Source organism: Melanerpes formicivorus, unplaced genomic scaffold (genome assembly GCF_026170545.1).
Source record: "Melanerpes formicivorus ecotype bairdi unplaced genomic scaffold, bMelFor1.0.p_v2 SCAF_28, whole genome shotgun sequence".
Classification (NCBI taxonomy): domain Eukaryota; kingdom Metazoa; phylum Chordata; class Aves; order Piciformes; family Picidae; genus Melanerpes; species Melanerpes formicivorus.
In genome coordinates, this window is record NW_027142380.1 from 1,088,294 (window position 1) to 1,110,411 (window position 22,118).

General features: G+C 43.3%; 1 protein-coding gene across 1 annotated transcript in view; it reads left to right on the forward strand.

The window, feature by feature from the left end:
* The window catches only part of SETD5 (SET domain containing 5), a 73,241-nt gene that overhangs the window by 34,112 nt on the left and 17,011 nt on the right, over positions 1 to 22,118 (forward strand). The window contains exons 8-19 of the mRNA XM_068154143.1: positions 208 to 450; positions 5,653 to 5,801; positions 6,088 to 6,205; positions 6,633 to 6,742; positions 7,029 to 7,275; positions 7,494 to 7,574; positions 10,725 to 10,988; positions 11,818 to 12,138; positions 13,730 to 13,972; positions 17,541 to 17,670; positions 18,899 to 19,152; positions 21,399 to 21,455. Of these exons, the coding sequence (XP_068010244.1) occupies positions 208 to 450; positions 5,653 to 5,801; positions 6,088 to 6,205; positions 6,633 to 6,742; positions 7,029 to 7,275; positions 7,494 to 7,574; positions 10,725 to 10,988; positions 11,818 to 12,138; positions 13,730 to 13,972; positions 17,541 to 17,670; positions 18,899 to 19,152; positions 21,399 to 21,455 (2,217 nt within the window). The remainder of the gene's footprint in view (positions 1 to 207; positions 451 to 5,652; positions 5,802 to 6,087; positions 6,206 to 6,632; positions 6,743 to 7,028; positions 7,276 to 7,493; positions 7,575 to 10,724; positions 10,989 to 11,817; positions 12,139 to 13,729; positions 13,973 to 17,540; positions 17,671 to 18,898; positions 19,153 to 21,398; positions 21,456 to 22,118) is intronic.

The window sequence follows — 22,118 nt, forward strand, 5'->3', positions numbered from 1 at the left end:
TGAAAAAGCTGTCCCCATGACAGACATTGTCACAGCTTGGAATAGAGGTCTGTGGTGACAGGTTGGACTCGATCTTTGAGGTCTCTTCCAACCTTAGTGATATTGTGATACTGTGATTGGCTTTGTAGCATATTCATATGCTCAGAGCACTATGGATAGGCTTTTCCTGTGATGTGCTGGCCGTTCACCCTTTGCTGTTTGGTGCAGAATTCCCCTTCTGAAGCACATGCCTTGGATGAAAACACAGCTGAAGGGTGGGAGAATCGAATCCGCCTCTGGACAGATCAGTACGAGGAAGCCTTTACTAACCAGTACAGTGCGGACGTGCAGAACCTGTTGGAGCGGCATCTAAACTCTAATAAAGAATTCGTGGGCAAAACTGCCATGCTAGACACAATCAACAAAACAGAGCTGGCCTGCAATAATACTGTTATTGGGTCCCAGATGCAGGTAAGGACCTTAAGACAGAAGCGGGGTAGGTCAGGTCCTCTGGTTTCTAGCCATAAGGTGTGGGTATGAGCGAGCAATGTTGTAGCTAGTCATCTAATTTCAGACCAGTGGGCATAGATTTGATATAAAAGGGAACAGAAGAGGTGCCAGTACCAAGACAGACTGAGAAACACTCACATTGAACCAAATCAGTGTTGCTAAGTTGGGGATACTTTGTCCTGTGATATGGTTGACAGGTGTTTTACTGGAAATACTTTTTGTCACTGAATGGCTTGAGGCAGAACCAGATTTATCACTTGCTGGAGGCAGGAAATTTCCTGCTTTCCAGAGGAGTTTTCCTGTCTTTTTTTCCCCCCTTTTTTGTTGTTGGGTTTTTTTTCACATTGTGTGGAAAGCTCTTTTAAAGAACCTTTCAATATTATTTCAGTATCTTTGAAACTTGTTGGAACTCTGGTAATTTTCAAACATTGCACAGCTGCACTGAATTGAGGGTACTGTCTCTCCCTAACTTCTCTATGTTGTGCAATGATTGATGTCTTGCCAGCTTTATGGAGTGCCTGTAGACAAGGAGAACAGGAAAAGGGTGAGTGTGGTGTGTGTCCTTCCCATTACTCTTCTCAGCTGGTGTTTCATCTGGTGTGTGCTTTACTGAACAGAGAACAGAATTCCCACTCAGTTCAGGCTTTGTGGGGCTTCCTTGTCCAGGAGAGTCGAGATAGGTGCAACTGAAAAGGATGAGCTGCAGAGCAGATGTGGGACACCTCTTCTGTGGAAGGGGAGCAGAGTCAGAAACCTGAATATCAAGTATGTGTTTGTGCTTGAGTCATTCTTGTTTATATCAGCTGACTCACTGCTCTGTGAAGTTCACATGCTTACTGCCACCTTTCCCTTAGCATTCATGTAGGTGAAGCACATCAGGCAGAGCACAGATACATACCACCAGTTAGAGAGAATAGAGAAGGTACAGAAAGAGGACTTGGGACCAAACTTCTTTCCACTCTTGCCTCTAGTTCTGCAGTAATAAGACTTCTGTGGGGAATGGGGAGAAGCACTTCTACTTGGCTCTGTGAATAACCTTCCTAAAGAGAACTGAGGAAATACAGGGAAGAAAAAGTTCTACCTCTCTAGAAAACTTACTATTTTCTGAGTCTAAATATGAGCTATTCTGTCTTCTTCACATGAGTTTTTTGTCATCTTCATAGATTACAGCAGGACAGACGATTATAAGAGATATTATACATAAATGTGCTTGTTCTTGTCATGCTGTCTTGCCCTCTCCCTTCCCTGTACAGACATAGATTTTCCCACAGGGAAAAAGTGGCCAGCATTCCAAATTGGAAGACTCCAAATGTGATATATCCCAAAGAAACAAAAAGATAGAAAGTTGCAAAACTTCATAGTGAGCTGCAGTTACTCTAAACAAGCTGTAGGTAGGTACCTGTGGTTGTGCATGCTGGGAAAGTATAAAGGGACTTAGTGGTTTTGTGGTTCCTCTTGGATACTGAGGAAAGACCTGGTGGTTGTCCCAGGCTAGTGCTTGTCAGCCCTTGTGTCCTTGTTCTCTCTGCTCAGCAGTTGGCTGTGGATTGCTGTGAGAAGAGATAGCCTGCACAGGTGTGGAGTGCATGGTCTCTCATCCCGTGCTTTATATTTTTTTGTTCCACTCATTTGTCTCATTCTTGCTGGACAAACTGAGAAGGCTTCTTGGTTTGCATCAGTTGTCTTTTAACTGGATGCCATTACTGGATGTAAAAACAGCTTTTCTGGGAGATAAGGAAAAAGGTACTTTGAGCTAGAAACAAAAAAGTAGTAGGAGGTTGTGTCAGTATGCAGATAGCAGCTCTGTGCAGAAGATGGGTATCCTATCTGCTTTATTTGGCCATGAAGACTTTGGAGAGACAAGAAGGGAATAAAAATGAAATGTTTTGTATGCCCTGCATGTTCTCACAGTTGAGAGAGTTCTTTGGCTTGAGTAAACAGTGATGCAAGTGTATCATATTAAAAAAAGAAAGAAATTGTGACCTAAAAGTTTTCTTAAGCCAGGAGGAATGAGGAGAGTTGGGTTAATAGATGTACGTGCAAGTGTATGGACTTCTGTTCGTTGGGAGGTTTTGGATGAACTCTTTCTCAGCTTTCCTAATGATGCAAAGGGAAACTTGTGAAAACATGAAGCTATTCAGTGTCATGAATAAAAAAAATCATCTTGCTGCTGGTTACTGCCAGATGCTTGACAAACTGAAAGCTGTGAATCACTTTTCTGCTTGCTGTTGCCAAACCAAACCCAGGGTCAGTATTTGCCCTTTGTTGCCTCTCATAACTGCTGACTTGAGCTCAAACCCCTGATTGATGTTTCATTCTGAAATGAAGTGCAAAAGGGCCTTTATAAAATAAAGCCACTGAGTATTATGCAGATGTTACTCTGCAAACGTATCAGAACAGTTTTGTCTGATTAGCAGTCAGCAAACCCTAGGCTATGACATGAATCAAATCATTGGTTCTTTTCGCACATGAAAGCATGGCAGTTAATCCTCTTCATATTTCTGAATTCAGAGAATGAAAACAAGCTGAGCTAGGGTCTTATCAGAAAAGCTATGAGATCATTCCTGTTGTACCAAACTCAGATAATTAAGTTTTACAGAGCTTCTTTCCTTCATGGGTTCTCTTCTCCTCCCTCCACTCCACCTTACCCCACTTGTGTTATCCATGCTGTTTTTCATCATCAAGTGAGCTGTACTAGAAAATCAGCTATGGGCCAAAGATGAGAGTGAAAGCTACCAGACACTAACTGGCACCTCTGAAAGGCACTGAGAGAATTTGGTAGAGACAGTTTAGGTTGGGAGGAACCACTGAAAGTCATCTGGTCCAATCTTCCCACAGACAACCAGCTTAGATAAGAAACTGATTATAACAGTGGTAGTATAGAAACAAAACTCTTCAACTGGAGATATGCTCATGTCTCAGTCCTAATTTATCTACTACCTTTAGATAATTTCTCCTAGTGTCACCTGCTAACAAATTCAGTCCCATTTATTTATTCTGTGTTACACAGTTGGGTAGTACAAAGAGTGTCCAGTGTTTTAAAAATAGTTCAGCCACTGCTCTGGGCAATGCAAACAGTCTTGTCCTACAGTTCACTCCTGTGAGCAGAAACAGGAGCCAGCAGTCTGGAAATAACATGTTTCTTTTATGCCAGTTCAGTGGACTTGGGGAATCCTCTGTGAGCTCCTGTCAGGACCCAAGACATGAAGAGATGGACAACACCCTGCAAGGCTTTTCAGAGTCTCCAAAACATACATGCAGGTTTTTCCAATTGACGGCAGATAGAGTGGTATGAAAAAGAGATATACCTCATAGGTATGATAAATGCAGCACTACTCTATCTCCAAGATGAGATCTGTAATAGCAAGGCCATTCCTCCCATCTGCTTAGGTTTCAAATTCATATTTTTATAAAGCTGTCTTATCCTGGACTTGAGTGAGAGAAGTCAACAAATAGATCTTAATTCACTAGCTGATCCAAGACCATAGAGTTACTTTGGCTGGAAAAGTCCGACCATTATCTAAGTCCACCAAGTCTGGTGCTAAACCATGTCTCTTAGCACCACATCTTTTCATCTTTTAAACACCTCCAGGGAAGGAGATTCAACCATCTTCCTGGAGAAGCCTATTCCAGTCTTTGATAACCCTCCCCTGGTGCAACTTGAAGCCATTTGCTCTCATCCTATCACTTGTTACTAAGGAGAAAGAGACTGACACCCATCTCAATACAGCCTCTCAAACAGCTGTAGAGGGTAGTAAGGTCTCCCTTCCTTCAACCTCCTCCAGACTAAGCAACCCCAGTTCTCTCAGCTGCTCTTGGTAAGACTTGTTCTCTAGACACTTCACCAGCTTTGTTGCCCTTATGTAGTGTAATGTCATCTTAAAATAATGAAAGTCATCTTCTTCTTAGAGAGATTCAATTCAGGGCATATACAAGATACCAAAAACCCCAAAAAGTAAATGTTTCAGTGCTTTTGTATGGTCAATACAGAGGTTCTCATTTGGTTCCCAGTGCTGAGTGCTGCTTTAAGACATTGCCTTTATTTTCTCAAGTTTTGAATGTCATGCCTTCTGTCATTGTCCAGACTGAGCCTCTTCTTAAGCTAATGTGATTTTTATCCACTTGAGCAGACTGTCAGCAGCTGTTTCTAACAAGAGAGTTTTATCAGGAAAAGTCAGGAGCTTGCTCTTAATAAAATCCTGTGGTTTACTTCTGGCAAGGTAGATGACTGTCATTAGTACTGAAGTTAGAACACTTGTGCCTCAATTCACTCTGCAAAAGTATCAAGACCCCGGTCCTTATGAGCAGTAAATAGCATGCTTAGGAAAGAGCAGGCACAGCTCTTGTGGTGAGGCAGCAATCCTCACATAATTGTTGCTTGCAGAGAGGTTCATTCTATTAAGTAGGAAAAGTTTGGGTTTATGGAGGAAGTCTTTCCTATGCCCTACCGCTTATAATATCCCTTCCATTACTCTGTAAAATGTGTTGTATTTGGATGTCTGTGGTTAAAGAATGTTGTGGTTTCATACTGTCAAGGCACATTGCTGTGAAAATCCATTGTAATGGAGCTGTAGAAATTAACATAAAGAAGATACAGTAAACTGTCACTATTTGGTTAGAAATTTATTTCTTCACCTTAAAAATAAAAATCCACAGCACTAGCTGAGCTAGGCAGATGAAGAGAAGTTTGTGGATGGGGCTAGAAATTGCCAGTTTAAGTCTTTGGCCTATTAGCTTAGATTTACCATCCTCTGCAGAAGGAAAAGCTTGTGTTTTTTACTGCATGTGTGACAACCTACAATCTAGGGAAGATTTGAGTTATTCTGGCTGCCAAAGTGGCTGTAATTGCAGAGCAGTTCCCTGTTCACAGCAACTGATAGGTCTGGTTATGTCTCCTAGCCACAAGCCTGAACTTGGTCTGATAGATATGTGAGACTTACTGTTGAAGAAAAAGAGTAAATACTCTTTGCTTTTCATAAATGTTATCATAACAAGATCATTGGTCATGGCTAAACTATTACAGAATAAATACTGTATTTGCTTAGCAGAGTTTCTGTGTGTTGCTACTAGAGTAGTTTTTATTTTCATGTAGTTAAAACATTCTTGATGAGCTAGAGGTGTTTTGGTTTAAATTCTTGTGTTTTGCTCTGGTTTTCCTTACAGCTGCAGTTGGGAAGGGTGACTCGGGTACAGAAGCACCGGAAGATCCTGAGGGCAGCAAGAGACTTGGCACTAGATACCCTTATAATTGAGTATCGAGGGAAGGTTATGTTACGACAGCAATTCGAGGTCAATGGGCATTTCTTCAAAAAGTAAGAGTACTATGAAGTGATTAGTGTGAGAGCATCATGGCATGGAGAGACTAGTGTCTCTATGGGATAATGCACACTTGCAGGGACCCTTAATGCACCCTTGTCAGCTGTGCCCTCCACATAAATGCGCACAACCTCCGCTCAATGCTTGACTGCTGGAGGTGCATAACCATTCAGAGTAATAGTACGGATGGGAAGCAGTGCTTCCGGTGAAGTGAGGGATACCTGTTACAAGTGCCACAGGAACTGGGTATTTTGGAATTGAGATGTTCTGTTGCTTCTCCAGGCCATATCCCTTTGTGCTGTTCTACTCCAAGTTCAATGGCGTTGAAATGTGCGTTGATGCCCGCACCTTTGGTAATGATGCCAGATTCATCCGGCGCTCCTGCACTCCAAATGCAGAGGTAAATTCCCTCTTCACCATCACTGTAACTGCAAATGCAAAGTTTGCACAGGCTTAGCATATTCCTTTTTTATTAATGTTCAAACTTTAAGTGGAGTAAATGGAGTAAATTCTCTGCACCTCTCACGTGCTGGATGGTTTACACTCAGAAGATGAGAAAGTCTGGGAACATGAGTTTTTTCTTGGAAAGGAAAAGATTTCCCTTGTGGCTTTCCTCTGGCTTGAGGATGATAGTGTAAGCAGGTGGTAGTAGCTAGAAGTAGAAAAGCACAGGGTGAGACGAGCAGCGAACCAGGCTTTTCTCTATGGAGAATTTAGGATAATTATTCAGGGAATAGATAAGAGATAATTTGCAGAAAGAGGCTTCCCTCTTGGAAGCAAAGTGCAACCTGTGGAGATGTTAGTTTCTTTCTACTTTGTTCAACAAGGTTCGTCATGTGATTGCTGATGGGATGATCCACCTGTGTATCTATGCTGTTGCCACCATTGCCAAGGACACAGAGGTTACCATCGCCTTTGACTATGAGTACAACATCTGGTGAGTCCTTCACCTCACCCAGGAGCTCTCCACTACCTTCCTGGACTGGACATCTTCCTCCAGCCCTTTCCTCGCATTCTAACATTTTGCTCCGTTTTCTACTGAGTTGCATTTTCCGGCTATTCTGTCCAGTTCTGCTGGCATATTCTACAATAGAGGCCATAAGGTAGCCTGCTGTCCTTGCTTTGGCACCTGGTGAGATGTTTAGTAGGAGATGCATTGAATGTCTCTGTACAAGGGTTGAGAAATGAAGAGTGACACAAATTATGTTTGTGTTTTGGAGCAGCAACTATAAAGTGGACTGTGCGTGTCACAAGGGGAACCGGAATTGCCCTGTGCAGAAACGTAGCCCAAATGCTGCAGAACACCTACCTCCACCTGTTTTAGGCACACTGATGGGGGCAGAAACACGCCGGCGGAAAGCCCGGCGGAAGGAGCTCGAAATGGAACAGCATGGCATTGCATCAGATGAGAACAGCAGTCAACAAACAGAGGAAGTTCCTGAGGCACCCGCAGCGGTCAGTGACAATGAGGTAAAACCCTCGACACTTCGGTGTACCTCTTCTTGTCTTGGAACCTGACCCAACATAGTGCTGGCATCTTCAGAACAGAAACTGCAGCAGGCCTTTAGCTCTTGAGCTTCCTATGGTAGTTGTGATAACTGTAAAACAGTACTGGATTTGCAGCTTTGTTTTATAGAACAGTATTTTTATATATAATTTGACATGCTGAGTCTGAGCTTCTCTTTCAGGTAGCAGAGAAGGAGGAGAAACAAGAAGAGGAGAAAGAGGAGCCTGTAGATGAACAGGGAGCCTTGGTCCACAGCCGACGGGCAAGTACCTTTCTCAGTCTGAGTATCATCCCCCTTAGGACTTGCTTCACGCAGTAACCAGCAGGTCCAGCTGGTTATTTCACTTGCTTCAACACAAATTCCAACCCCCAGCGTTCTTCAATAACTTGATTTTAAAAGCCTCAAAAACCCAACCAACCAACACCTAGGCTGACTCCACGGGATTCATGTTAGTGTACTGAGGATTAGAAGGTTTATGACAAATTTGTCTCCTGATTGAAAGGTATAACTGTTACTTTCAGGGCTATTCTATAGTCCATATCACACCATTAACATGACAGTCAGCACCAGATTCAAATAAGGTGATTGCACCCTTTTATGTTCCTGCAGTCCTTCCTTATTGCCAGTACAAGAATTTATAGAGCCATGTAGTCATACAATGGTTTGGGTTAGCAGGGACATTTCAAGGTCATCTAATCCAACTTCCCTGAAGTGAGCAGGAATATCCTTAACTAGATTACATGATGAACCAGAACCTGATTTTTCTTAAATCTTGGCCTTTTTTGCTGAGGTAGGTTTGTTAATGCATCTGTTCTCTCTGCTGGTTCATAAACATGTTGCCACATGGCAGAGTTAATGAAGAGTAGACCATTACCAGCAGTATTGGCTCAAGTCAACATCATTTGTGAAATCTTAAGTATGAAATCCCTTTTTGCTCCCAAATTGCTTTTGTCTTAATCAGTCTTCTTGATAAAAATAATTTTTAGTGCTCTTGGAACTTTGATATCACAGACCCTTCTTTCTCAGCCTTCTTCTCTGTTGAGTAGAACTCTTATTTTCATGTACTTCTCGTGGCACCTGGGATTGCTCCCTGGGTTAAAATATTTTATGTGTGGGATTGGACTTAATTCATGAGTTTATTTTTTAAAGAGTAAAATTAAAACCCAAAACAAGACAAAAAATGAAACAGACCAAACAAATCAACAACTTCTCCCCCCGCCCCCACCAAATGAAACAACCAACCAGCTAACAAAATAACCAAGAAACCAAACACCCAAGGAAGAAAAAAAGAAAAAGTGCTCCCATCCTTCTACCAGCCAGTAAATGTATTTGAGTTAGAAGTTCCCTGGTTTGGTTTGTTCACCAAATACCTTAATCTTTCTCTAATGAGAGATAGGATCACATAAATTTCCTGCAAATGGTTTAAAAGTTAAGATAGTGCAGCAAATTACTGAGCCAAGGGCCATCCAGCAGAGACATCCTTGGATTATCTGATGGTTGTTTTTTTTTAGAACAGATAAGATAAAGCAGTCAAAGCAGTCATCCATCAGACTGGCCTTAAGCTTGAGGGAAAGACTTCATTTCAGTGCAGCGAAGCTGATCTCCTTGTGGGACAGTATAGTTCAAGAAGACTAAGTGAAGTGTTAGTTTCCCATGCGCCTGTAAGCCCTGTTCCTGTACCTTGCGCCAGTTAATCTCCTTTAATGAGATTCAGTTTTCTATACTTGTGTCACAGCCCCCATCAGTGGACACGTGATGGTTGGTGTGCTGTGATCTCAAGGTGCAAAAAAATTAAGGCGTCAAGGGGAGTTTGCTTCAATCAAACAATGAAACTTTGTTGTTTTGCCCATAAAGTGGCGTGCAATAGGTAGAAAGGATGACAGAAAAAGGAAAAAAGTAAGGAGAGGAGAGAGACTGGTGGGTAGCTACCACCCTTGGTCCAAAGGCAGCCCTGTGGTCCTGGGTCCAGGCAGTGTCTTGCTGGTCCTCTTTAGTGGGGAAAGCTTCCGAAGTTTGGTTGCTAAGGAGCCCTCTTTTACGCTTGGCAACACACCCTGCCCATGGATCTCTGCCAGTCTCTGCCTTTCTCAAGTGAGGCTTCCACACATGCACAGGGAGGAGTGCCCAAGGCATGGTCTGCCCTGGAGGCGGGTAGCTTTTGACCAAGAGGTGTGTCTTCATATTACAATGATGTTACAGTGAGCAAAGTTCATCTGAAGTTCACAGTTTCCTCATCGATGCTGAGGCAGCAGTCGGTGATGGATCTTCCTGGACAGCCAGGGTGCGGCTCCTTGGTAACGGAGAACAGCAGGGTGCATTTCGTACCATGCAGTCCTCCCTCCCGGAATGTTTGCACCTCTGTAGTCAGGAATTCCATTCTTGAGTCAGTAGCTGCTCCTCAGACGGGCTGCTGCAGACTCATACCAAGATATTAGCCTAAATTTCAGGGTACCTTTATCCTCCTGATGACAAAGTTGAGACAATACTGTTCTTCAGCTGACTCTTAGAATTTGGCATCAGGTAAATCCCTGTATCTGTAGTTTTTCCAGCTTCTAACTTTCTGTGTGTACTGAATATTTTTGATCAGAGATTTGGAAAGGCCAGGCTGCCAGTATTGAGTACTGCTATGTGCATCAAGGTACTTCCTTCTCCAGGACAAGCCTCAGAAAGTACTTGAACCTCCACTTGCTAAAATTCACTTGATTCTGCCTGGTTTTTGCCAGTCACTGGAGCATTATTGTACTGGGCCTTTTATATGCATCATTACCATTCATTTCTTTCCCAGATAGGTGGTAAGATTTCCTATCCTTTCTGTTTAGCTATTCACTCATGTTCTGTTTTTCTTATCCACTATATAAGCTGCTTAGACAAGGGCTTTTATTTTTGAGCTGGGTCACCTCCTGACATCAGGGAAGGAATCTGGATCATTTCAGGCAGTTCATGTGGTGTGTTACACTTGCTGCAAATTACTGATTTACTTACTTCTCTTGCCTCTGGCTTCTGTTTGCTTCTAATGTTTTGTCATTAGCAAGTAGCTCTGTTTGTTTCCAAGTCATCTCTTCACTCTATTTATTCTTTCTTAGGGTTTTTAGTTCTTCAAAATTATGCATTTCCTTGTGGCTATTTTATAAATATAACTCAATAGTATCTAAGTGGTCCTATTTAAGAACAAAGTCTATTTCTTCTGGTTACTCTGTGAACACATGATTATGTTGTTATTCTGGGAAATTTGCCATGTTGAAAAATGCAAATATCCGAGAAGAACTGCTTCTCTTTGTCCCCTTTCTATCTCTTGTCATTGCCGTTTGGCAGTTGTTCTCCTTCCTGCTCTGCATCCCATATCTGTTCTTTCCTCCCCTTCTTCATGTGTGTGATTTGCTGTGCTAACTTGAATTTACTCTTATGTTCTAGACCCGGGAAGACAGGAAGGTGGAAGCCATCATGCACATGTTTGAAAACCTGGAAAAGAGAAAGAGGAGACGAGAGCAACCCTTAGACCGTAACAGCACTGATGCTGAAAACAACGTAAATTCTGATGCTCCTGAGGTGGAGGAAGTAAAAACAGAGACTCCAGAAACCGAAGATGGAAGTTCAGCACCGAGTGCTGCTGCTCCAAATGTTTCTAACAATAACAGCAGTACTGGGGTGAACACACGTCGGTCCTCACAAGTAGCGGTAAGATGAAGACAGGACTGTTTGATTGCTTATACCAAGCAAATCTGATCATAAGATCATTCGGGTTGGGAGGAGCTTGATGGATCTCTAATCAGTTCTGTGCCAGGCAGGGTCAATTCTGAGGACAGACCAGGTTAGCCAGGATTTGCCTAGTCTTGTCTTGAATACCTCCAAGGATGGAGATGGTGCAGCCGTCTTCCAGTTCATGACTGTTCTCATGGTGAAAATATGTTGCCTTGTATCTGGTCTGAACCTTTCATTTCAGTGCACATTGATGCACCACTGCATCTCCTTGGTGGCTTCAGTCTGGATGTAGGAAGACTGCTCTTAGGTCACCTAAGTCTTCTCTTCTCTGGACTGTCCGAGCCCAGCTCCTTCACCAAGTGGACCTCTTCTGTACTGGTGTGATCTTACGTTGAATGCATAGCTGCAGTGATTGAGGAATTATTTTTGCCTTTTCTTTGATTCTTTGGCTCAATCTACTGTGGGTGCATGTGTTCCCATTATACAGCAGAGCTCAGGTACTGGTACATCAGCTTGGATCAGGAGTAAGAACAGTTACTTTGAGACAAGTGGCAAGTTTCATACTGCTGCTTTATTCCTTAAGACCAATGTTCAGGCTGACCCCTTTAGGAACACGTCAGGCAAAAGGGTTATGTGCCAGTGTTGTAGAAGGGTCTCCAAAGCTATCTTGGGAGCCAGTACAAGCACAGTCCAACCAGACTTTGAGTCAGGTAGTGTCAATAAATAAATCTCAATCCTTGAACCCATATGCAGAGAAAAGGAATCCTCTTAAAGGTGCTCGGACTAATGACAGTTCATATTGCAGGAGGCTGTCCCTGAAAAGGCAGTAACTAAACCAGCTCCAGCAAAACCCTCCAGACCCCGACCAAAAAGTCGCTTCTCTCGATACCGGACCAGCTCAGCACAGAGACTGAGAAGGCAGAAACAAGCCAATTCCCAGCAAGCTGAACTTGCACAGGCTGTCCCAGAGGAAGGGAGCACTGCCAACTTGGTAACTGCAACAGATGTCAGCAACGTAGAAGGTCCAGGAGAAGGCAGACAGTTGACAGGATCTGACCCAACTGCTGTCCTGACTGCAGGATCTCAGTCTAATCGAGCTGCAGTGAAGTACCCCAAGACTAAAAAGGTAAATATGATCAAGTCTTCAAACTGGAGAGAGGAAAAAGAGGTTTTGTGTGGCCTTTGGGGAAAAAGTTGGCTCAGGGAAAACAATTCTTCAAAACACTTGGAATGATGTGATTTCATATTTACTGTATTGTTTGCTCTGTAGTGGCTAAGAGCCCCCTTTGCGATTCAGAATCTGACTGCTCAGCCCTGCACACACAAAAATCAGAACAAGAAATCAGCTGATCTTTACCGCAAGTCTGTGTAGACTCTGGATACCAAAAGGTGATACCCAGGTGCAACAGAAAGGGTTTCACTTTTGGGGTATGGCAAAGAACCTAGAAAGAGGCAAATTACACAACTTTGTGTGTGTGGGAAAGAAATTGCTCCCAGCTTGAGGGGCCCAGGGAGAGAAGGGTTGAAGTGACTTGGCAATATAAGGAATTGGATAAGTCCTTATATTCCAGGCTGAGCCCCGGGTGAGGGAAGCAAAAAGCAAATGCTTCAGTACTGGTGTGGGGGGCAATGAGGGATTTGGGAGATGGCTAGAAGAGGCCATGAAGGCCAAAAGCTGGTTTTGTTCCTGCAGCTGAGCAAGGTACTAACAGAAAGATGGGGAGAGCTGGTGTTTTTAGATCTACACACAGTAAGGTATCAAAAGCTTTTGGCAGCAGCGTGCAAAAGTGGTTGTTACTACTCTGATGGGTTGCTGGCATTTAAAAACTAGATGCTGATAATTTAGGAAAAAGCATTGGATTTGGGGCCCAAAAGAAAAGGTGTTTATTAGAAAAGGTTTCCTACATACAACCTCGAGTCTTCTACGTATTCTCAGTGTCTTAGGAGCAAGGAGTAAAATACTCTCAACCAAGAAAGTTGTCTTAAATGGAGCAGCACAGAGGTGTAGTAAGGCTTCCTTTAAAAAAAACCAAACACAGCAAAACCACCTTGATACAACCAGGGTATTGCATCTTGTGAAGGAGTAAAGTAAAGCAAAGGTTCTTTGTTAGTTTATACCAGCAGGAGAACAGAAAAAGTGGAGTTGTTAAGTAGTAAAGATTAGTTGGAACGTAAACCTAGACTGACATAAAAAGGTGTTTCATGTGGGAATAGGTGGCAGTATCCTTTGGGGATAGGGTGGGGTGGCAGGATGGGGCCTGCTTGTTTAGGACAAGGCAGAAAAAGTTAACTTTCAGCTTAGAATTGAAGACCAAGAGGGAATGTGACTGTGGACCCTAATGTACAAACTGGGAAAAACCTGGAAAGGAGGAAAAATTTCAGGAGCTGGCAGGCAGCTGCCACATTACTGGGTATGAATTAGCTATTACCGCATTTTGGCTTGCATCTAGAAGCTAGTTTTGAACAAGATGATCAAGTTTTGGGAGAACCTTCTAGTAAGATGAGTGAAGCATAGAATTGGGCTATTTCTGTTAAATTGGATTACCTGTGTTTTGTCTGCAACGCATGAGAACTGGGGCTGACACAAGGTTCCTTCCTGTTGAGGAGGGAGGTTTCAGCACGCATGCTGACCGTAGCATTGCTGCCCCTTTTTGTGTCAGAATGCCTGCCTTCTCCATCTGTGCTAGCTGCATTGACATGCATGTTCTCTCCTTCAGTATCTAGTTACAGAATGGCTGAATGACAAGGCAGAGAAGCAGGAGTGCCCTATTGAGTGCCCTCTGCGCATTACTACAGACCCAACAGTTCTGGCAACTACCCTAAATATGCTGCCAGGCCTCATCCACTCCCCACTAATTTGTACCACACCTAAACACTACATTCGCTTTGGTTCACCCTTCAACCCTGAGAGACGTCGAAGGCCCTTTCTGTTGGATGGAATGTACAGCTCCTGTAAAAAGGTATGTTTGCCAGTGTCTTACTTGCAGGGGTTATACACTCACCAAGCTTTTACCGGCACCCTTGTAAAGTTGTGGTGTCCTCTTTGAGCCTATTTCCATGTACTGCTGCTGAGCTGGCCTTGCCTGGTATGTTGGTGTAGGCTCTGGGGTATGGCAGCTGACCTTCTAGCCAGTCTTCACTCTTGCCGTTACCACAGCAGAACAACTGTTCTGTGCCTCTCCTCTTAGAAACATATACCTTCAAATCTGCAGTGGCTATTTATTATCCAGCATATGTGATTCAAGGAGGGTTGATTGTTGCCCTTAGGATGTTTTATGTTACTACTTTCATGTCAGAGGACACTTAGCATTGTGGGGATAGGACAGTGTTGCAAAAGACCTCAAGAATACAGTGCCTCCCTCAGGATCCATTGTCTTTGGAGAGCCTTTGTTTAGCAAAGCTTGGAGTTTTCCTGTTCACAACTGCAACCCCCACAGCTGGCTGTTTGGGATCATAGACTATGTACAACAGCTACTTGTGACTGTGCAGGAAGCCTGAACTGAGTCCAGCTGAGGGCTTTGTTTATCCAGCAATGGTATGTGGCCAGTAAATGCTATCAATTTACCCATCCAGAGGGAAACAGTAATTGAGGTTAGTTTTCTTAGTCAGATTTCTGTCAGAATCCATCTTGCCTATGGCCTGTGAGCTTTGCTCAGAGGCTCTTAGAGTTTCTCTGTTATTACCTGAGAACAGTTTATCCAAATCCTTACTGATCTTCCAGACTTGGTATCTTTCAAAGTCAGGTACCATGTCCTCATTTCTTTGCCTTCCTTTGAGGGCATTTTTTTCAGAGAGGTGCTTTGGAGTTTAGAATTTCCACCTTCAACCAATTTGTTGTCCTGCCCTAACAGGCACCTACAAAAAGAAGCTAAGATCTTTCTTGGGCATTTCCTTCATACATAAAGCTCTTGATTGTTCTATGTACTCAAGAGTAAAGTTGACTTTGTTTCTGTGCCTGGACTGTCTCTCCACGCATCGTGTAAGCTGAGACATGCAAAGTTCAAGCTACTTCTGTGAACCTTAACATAATCTTTGAGGCTCAGGGAAGAGAGAAGCATCCAGAGCAAAACTGGCAGAGCTACTGAGTTCTCTGCTTGGTGCATTTGCTGTGCAACTATCCTGCAAACTCACAATTCAGTAAAACCTGTTGTGGAGTAAGTCTCCAGTGCTATGCTATGCTTGGCTGTTTTCTACTCATATGGTAACTTACTGCTGGGAAGGGAATGGACTAGTCCTGCTATGGGTGACTTCCATTTAGTCTACATCTTCCCTGAAGATGAGCATCCAAACCTGCACATTGTGCTGCAGCCAAGACATTTTCTAAGCAGAACGTTGCTCTGGTAGTCTGTACTCATTTTGTGCATTCCTGTCTGACAACTGAGTGTTCTTTGGCAGGTTGATTTAGGCTTATTTTCAGTTTGGTATTTACTGTATTTATTAGAGTAATCCCTTCATTTTCTAACCTGTAATTTCAGAAGTGATTGTTTCTGTCTGTATGTGGTATATTGTTCTGGCCTGTGCTGAGCTGTGTCTTGGTTTTCCTTGTATATTTCCCAGTTTAGTAGGAAAACACTGAGTGCTGTTTTCTAGCACGTTCTTGTTTGTCCCAGGTTGACATCATCTGAAAACTTAAGTGCATTGCCTGTTCCCTTACCTAAATAATTAATAAAATACTCAAAGCTTCTGTGTCCAGAACAGATGTTACAGAAAGTAACTTACTACATTTCTCTTTTTTGAAAGGAAATAATCGTTAACTGTTCTAGTAAGGCTTTTCATCCACGTTGCAGGAGTTCCACAGCTTTTCCATGGGAAATGCTTGGTGGCATTCAGTGTTTTTGTCAGAGTCTGGAGATGCAGAAAAAGTCTGCTTTGCATATTCAGGAATGCTTAGAAAACTGTCCCAGGGAGGAACTCCTTTTCAACCAGCTGAGGGCTAGAAATGGTCCAGAACTTGATGACGTTGCTCTCTCAAGACCTGATGTTTCTATCTTGTCTCCTTCTGCCTATGCAGTCAGGAATGATGATTTATAAAGGTGGTTGAAATAGTCATCTATTTTCTTGGATTGTCAGCAGGCCTCTTCCTTGATCTACTGAGAACTATGCCAGAAAACCTCAGTTGGTGATCTCAGTTTGCATCCAAAGCATGCCGATGTCTGATCTTCACAAGGAAACTGAACTGTTAACCTGCGCCTGTTAATCATGCGTTGTGCAGTGACTTGGCTGTCAGATCAAGTGCTGCATTTGAGGCAGCAGTGCTCCAAACTGGCACTTCTCACTTTTCCTGGTGGCCGCAGTGGAATCCACCGAGTTATATTTGAACAGAGAAGAAGCATCTGCAGTACAGTAGTGAGAGCCTTCAAAATAGATCCTGTCACCTGCTCTTCATCCTCATGTTGTTTGACTTGGAGTGCAGAGGCCACTAAATTTCTAATGCACTTTGGTGGTAGCTTTGAGGACTTATAGGACATATACATGTATCTCTAACAGGATACATGTTTCTGGCATGCAGATGAATTGTGGATTACTGAAAGCTGAACGTGATTTTAAACCTCTCTGGAAGAAGAAAAGTCTGGTGCAGTGAGTCCCTTGGGTGAACTACAGCAATGCAGATTGCTCATGTTTTTTTCAGCAGTTTGCTGTTATTTTGCTGACTCACCTGGGTGTTCTTTCTTATATTGGAGCAGTTATTCTTTATAGTAAGAGTAAGCAGAGGTTTCTTGCCTGCCATCAAGAAGAGGCAGTTTGGATCAAGATTCAGGGCTAGCAAGTCCACTGCAGCAGCTGGTTTGCTGAGACTTCAATTCATGTTCATTTGTGTGAGATGGGAAGCATTCTTTATTGCCCATGCTCAGAAGACCACTGTGAATTTTCTCTCTTCTATTAGGAGTTAAAGAAAATGTTTGCCTTTATTATTGTCTCCTTGGTTTAGCCCCCTGAAAAAACACTGCTTGCATTTTATCAGATTTCTTTTCTCTCTTTGTCTCTGGCAGCAAGCACAGTCCTGCAGGAGTCATTGTGTGATTAAACTCAGCCATTTCTCTGCTGGAGCAGTTAGAGCAATATCTGTGTTAAGCTGTAATACACCTTAGTGGAGCAGGGGGACAGTGTGATTGTGCTTCCTGGCAGGAAACAGCTTTTCTTTTTAACCAAAATTGGGAGGTTAAGATAATTCACTATATTTATCTCCCTTTTAATTAACAGTGCTTTTAATAGGCTGTAGCTGGCAGAGTTTTGCATTTTATCTATTTATAATTTGCTCTTATCTTTGTGTTACTGCTGAAGATTGCTGATCCCTAGAATACATCTCATCAAGAGCACATAGTCAGCCTCATCACAGTAGGTGGTAGACTCAGTGCTAACAGCTGTGCTCTAACGGGTTCCTGCCTGAGAGCACGCGAAGGAGGTAATATCAGTGTTCCGAGCAGTCTGCCCTGCTGCACAGAAGTGTAGGAGTCTGAGTGCATCCTGCAAGACTACATAGAAAGTACTGGAGGGGTTGGATGTTCATGCATTCTCGTTCTGTTTCAGCGCTGGATCAAACAAGCCCTGGAAGAGGGCATGACTCAGACCTCACCAGCTCCGCCAGAGAACAGAACCCAATGTCTATACCAAAGTAACGAGAACAGCAGTTCTTCCAGCATCTGCAAAGATGATACAGGTAAGTGCTCAGCACCATCAGGCCAGAGTGGGCACTTGAATGAAACTGGGGAAGCTGCTGAGCAGCAAAGTCAGGATGACATCTTAATGTGTGCTGCTGCTCGGTGGCAGGTGAGAATGTCACTCTGCCATTCCTTCAGATGCCTGCAGACCCATTCCAGTTTAAGTCTGTGTAAGGTTTCTCAGTATTTTCCTGTGAAAAGATAATCACCTGCTTCATCAACCTCAGTGCTATATGATCATTTTTCCAATAGAGGAGAGTTTAAAAAAGGCACAGTATTATCTCCATTCAGCAGGATGGTGTTAGATGGACAACTAAGTACCTCCTGACTCTAGGAAGATGTAGCAAAGTCTCACAGGCACGTGTGTAATAAGCATATGATTAAGTCTCAAAGATGGAGAAACTAAAATCTGTGAGTAAAGCAGCAGAATGGTTAAATATTGTGTCTGAATCTTTCTATAGAGAAAAAGGGTGAATATCTGTGCAGTCAGGCATTAGTTTTCCAAGGACAACAAACAAGAAGCTAGACAAGAGACAAATAATATGGAATTGATTATTGAAAGGTTAGATGAATAGAAAGTGAACAGAATACTGGAACCAATAAATGCACCTCCCTGAGCCAGGACCCAAAGAAGCAAACAACTGAACTGCAGAATTTACTGAATCCTTTTAATTTTTTAATTAAAAAAAACAGGCAAACAACAACAACCCCAAAAAAGACTCCAAACCTAAGCATCAAAGAAGGATATTGTTTTGATTAGGGGCAGGCCTGAGGAAAAGACATTAATTCTTTTGTGTGAGTGAAATATGTTTGGACTGTATTGGAATAACCTGCAGGGAACTATTTGATTCAGATGATGATAAGTGAGCTGCCTGTGGCAGGTTTGTGACAGTGACATGTCTTCTGACCTCTTTCCTCCAGTCCACTCTCCTCCCTTCCTGTCTTCCTTTCTCCATGTTCCCTCTTGGGCTTAGTTCTAGTAGAAATATTTCCTCTCCTTGTTCACAGTATGTTTTCTGATTATATGTTGTTCTGAGTATCTATATCAAGACTGATATGGAAGTACTTCAGAGGTGTTTAACTTCTAGGAATCTTTTGTAGTCACACTGGAGGCTTAAGGGTTTCTTTGGGCCGGGAGTAGGGGCAGGGAGGCAGCGTGTGGTCTGCACATGGTTAATGGATAAAGTTAATGGTTCAGCCCTGTTCTCAGCTCTGTTTGTTTTTCAGACATGCTGAGTCCCTTGAAGAAATGGAAATCTCGCTACTTGATGGAGCAGAACGTTAAGAAGTTGCTGAGGCCACTGTCTCCTGTCACTCCTCCACCACCCACCTCTTCAGTTCCTGGCTCAGCAAGCCCACAGCTGGCTACCCCATGCTCGTCGCTGCCAGGAGAGGAGGAGAGTCGCAACGGTTACGGCGTCATGTTCTCACCCATTCCTTCTCTGGCTGCTAGTCGCTGCAATACTCCACTACAGTTCGAGGTACACCTAGGTGGGGACTGGGAGTGCTGCAAACAGATCAGCTAGAATATTTGCAGGAGATGTGGCAGTAGGGACACCTTCCTGTTTTGAATTTGTGGCTGTGTTCCTGAGCATCGTCACCGTGTCAGGCTCAAGAGCACTGCAGTCTTTCTCCTCTTCTCCTGGCCAAATCTCCTGCTCTGCTAAATGTCAAACCTTGCTGCAGACCAGCCTCCCTTCGATTCATAGCTACCAGTAACATTAATCTGGTTCTTTTCTCTCTTTTTGCACAAGAGCTTCTAAATTTTGTATGCTTCTCAGTGCTTTTCAGTCATGTTTTCCACTTCAGATCTCTGTGTCAATGTGACTTCCAGTGTCTGCCTCTTCCAAAGAGTGCAGCAGTGCTCTGCTCTGTGTGGCTGCTCTTGTGCCTGTGAATAGGAATCATGCTGTTTGCAGGTTCAGTTTTATTTTCTGGTATTGCCTATTTTCATTTTGAAAGATGGAACTCCTCAGCCAGCTGCTCACACTCTGCCAGTTCAAACCATTCTTAAAAGTTGAACAGGACAGACTGCTCCATGGTAGGGACTGGTGTGCAGGAATCCTTCATCTGCTTTGCAAAAGGGCAAGCAGTCCTTTGAGATATTTTTAGCATAGTGTGCTTTTGATTATTTTCTTTGAAAGCTCTTTCTTGTCAGCTGAGAGGCAGATCTGTAGAGGTTAGCAGGGAAGATCGTGGAGCACTGAGGGAGAGAGATGAAAGACTTGGGCACAGAGCTTGATTGTAAAAGATCCTTACGTTTGGTGTGGTTGATATGGCAGATCAGGGCAGTGTTGCCATGGACCTCCACAGTCTAGTCACTGATTTTCTGTCTTACCTTAGTGGTAGTCATCTTCTGTTGCCAGCTGTAAGACACGGGAAGCCTAGGTTTCACTGGGCATCTCTACCTTACATTCTCCTTTAATATATTTTTATCTCCTTGAAAGGAGTCTAAATGGCTCAGCAAACTACAGACTTCTTTGATCCAAGTTTTGTATTTCCCTCAGTGCAGCCCATTCATAATACCACTATTTTAATGGCATGTCTGTTTCACGTAGTTAGTGCCAGTTCTAACTTGAATGGATACATCTCCACACATATAAAGCTTTTTATGTCATTCTTGTGGCACTGTGGGTAAGAGAACAAAAGAAAGATTCTTCCATCAGTTCACCAGCTTCCTCAGGCGAGCAGAAGATGCTGCCTGGCACCTTGGCTTGCTGTGGAGTGCATTTTTGAAAGCTGTGCTTTTCAAGATATGTTACCAATTTCTTTCCTAGCTGCTCTCTGGAGAGCTTGTATCAGAAGGTTCTGAGGCTCCAGTTGGTTGAGTTTTTACAACAGACTTGAGTTTTTTCTCACCAAACTGGAGGGGGCTTAGCCCCTCTGATATTCACAGAAGTGACTAGCAGTGTGAGGGCACAAATCTTTTTTCTGTGGGGCTTGTCAGAAGCTTTTTTAGCTAAGAAGTTTTGGTGATTTAGTTTTCTGAGTGTTCCTGTTTCGCAGAGGACAGTGACTCCTGCCATATTTCTCTGGTGGCAGCATACCTCTGGGAACCTTCTTTCCTTTCCAGTTCTATTTTAGGCCTACTCAGTAGCATGAAAAGGAAAGTGCTTGGGAAGGAGGCCTTAACTATCCCATCATATGCATGCACTGCCTTCCACTGATAGCTGCTCAGATGATGCATTGCAGCATTATATAAAGCTGTCCATTCACACCTGTTGACTTTAGCTGGGAAGATGGCCCACAATGGATTAAAGGAGACATTTTTGTTTTCTAGTATAGTATAATGTCTGTGAAAGTTCACTGTAGTGTTTGCAGGGGGGTTCTTCATTTGCCTTTTGGGCAAAATGAGGCTTTCCATCTCTCCCATGTTCTCAGACTAAATGTCATAAATGGCTTTCTCTATATTTCATGGTGCAAACTCTTATCTGACAGCATCAGAAATATAAAGAATAAGATGCTGCTTTTCTTACTATTTATGTGCTGTGTTTTGGATACTAAGTTAGAGCATGGAACACAGTAACCTAGTCCTGTCTCTCTGCTTCCAGGGAGCTTCAGAAACCTCTTGACTGATGGAGTTGTCCATCTAGGCTGGGGTCAGTTCCTGGGGTGGTCTTTGTTTAGAATAGCCATTGCTGACCTCTGTGCTTGTGTTTTAATTGATTTTATTTTGCTTCTGGACTTTTTCAGTAGATGAATAACAAGATGCTTTTCCCTCCTCTAGAACGTGTCCTCCCCTGAGAGTTCCCCTGCGCATAGGCCTGAGTCCGTGTCACCTGAGGTAGTTATCACACCATCTCAATGGCATTTCAGAGTGTGTGTGTGTGTTTTGAGGTCATGGTGGGAGGGGAAGAATGAGATGTACAGAGGTGAGTGCGAGTAAGGGTGGAGTATGAGCCACAGTAAGGCTGAGGTTGGTTTTCAGGGTTATCACAAGAAAGGAAACAAATTGAAGACTGGAATTGATTATTCACTTGTTGACACTGGTGGGAAATAGGCAGTGTGAAGACTTGGTGTCTCAGCTACTGTGGTGAAGGCAAGAGAGACCCTGGAAATACCATAATCACCTCCAGCCCTGGCCCAGCAGATAGGTGGTGTCTGGTATTTACTCAGTAGCAGCATATTGGCTACTGGGGAAGGGAAAGCATTCACGACTAGTTTGGACTTAGGAGGACACAGTGGTGTACCTGATCTTCAACCTCGATTTATCATCTCTTCACTTGCAGACTTGCAATATTGAGATGCCAGAAAGGAATATTTTGGTTACCTACTGATGTGTTGTGCAATATGAGATGAAGTACCTTGCTCAGAGGCTGTTTCATAGCAGAAAATACACCCTTGTGTCCAATGTGGCAGGATAACTTGGAGCTGTGATACAGAAGACACATTCTCAGTGGCAGCAGTAGGGCAGAGCTGGTGCCTGGTGCTGCTGTCTTTTTCCCTA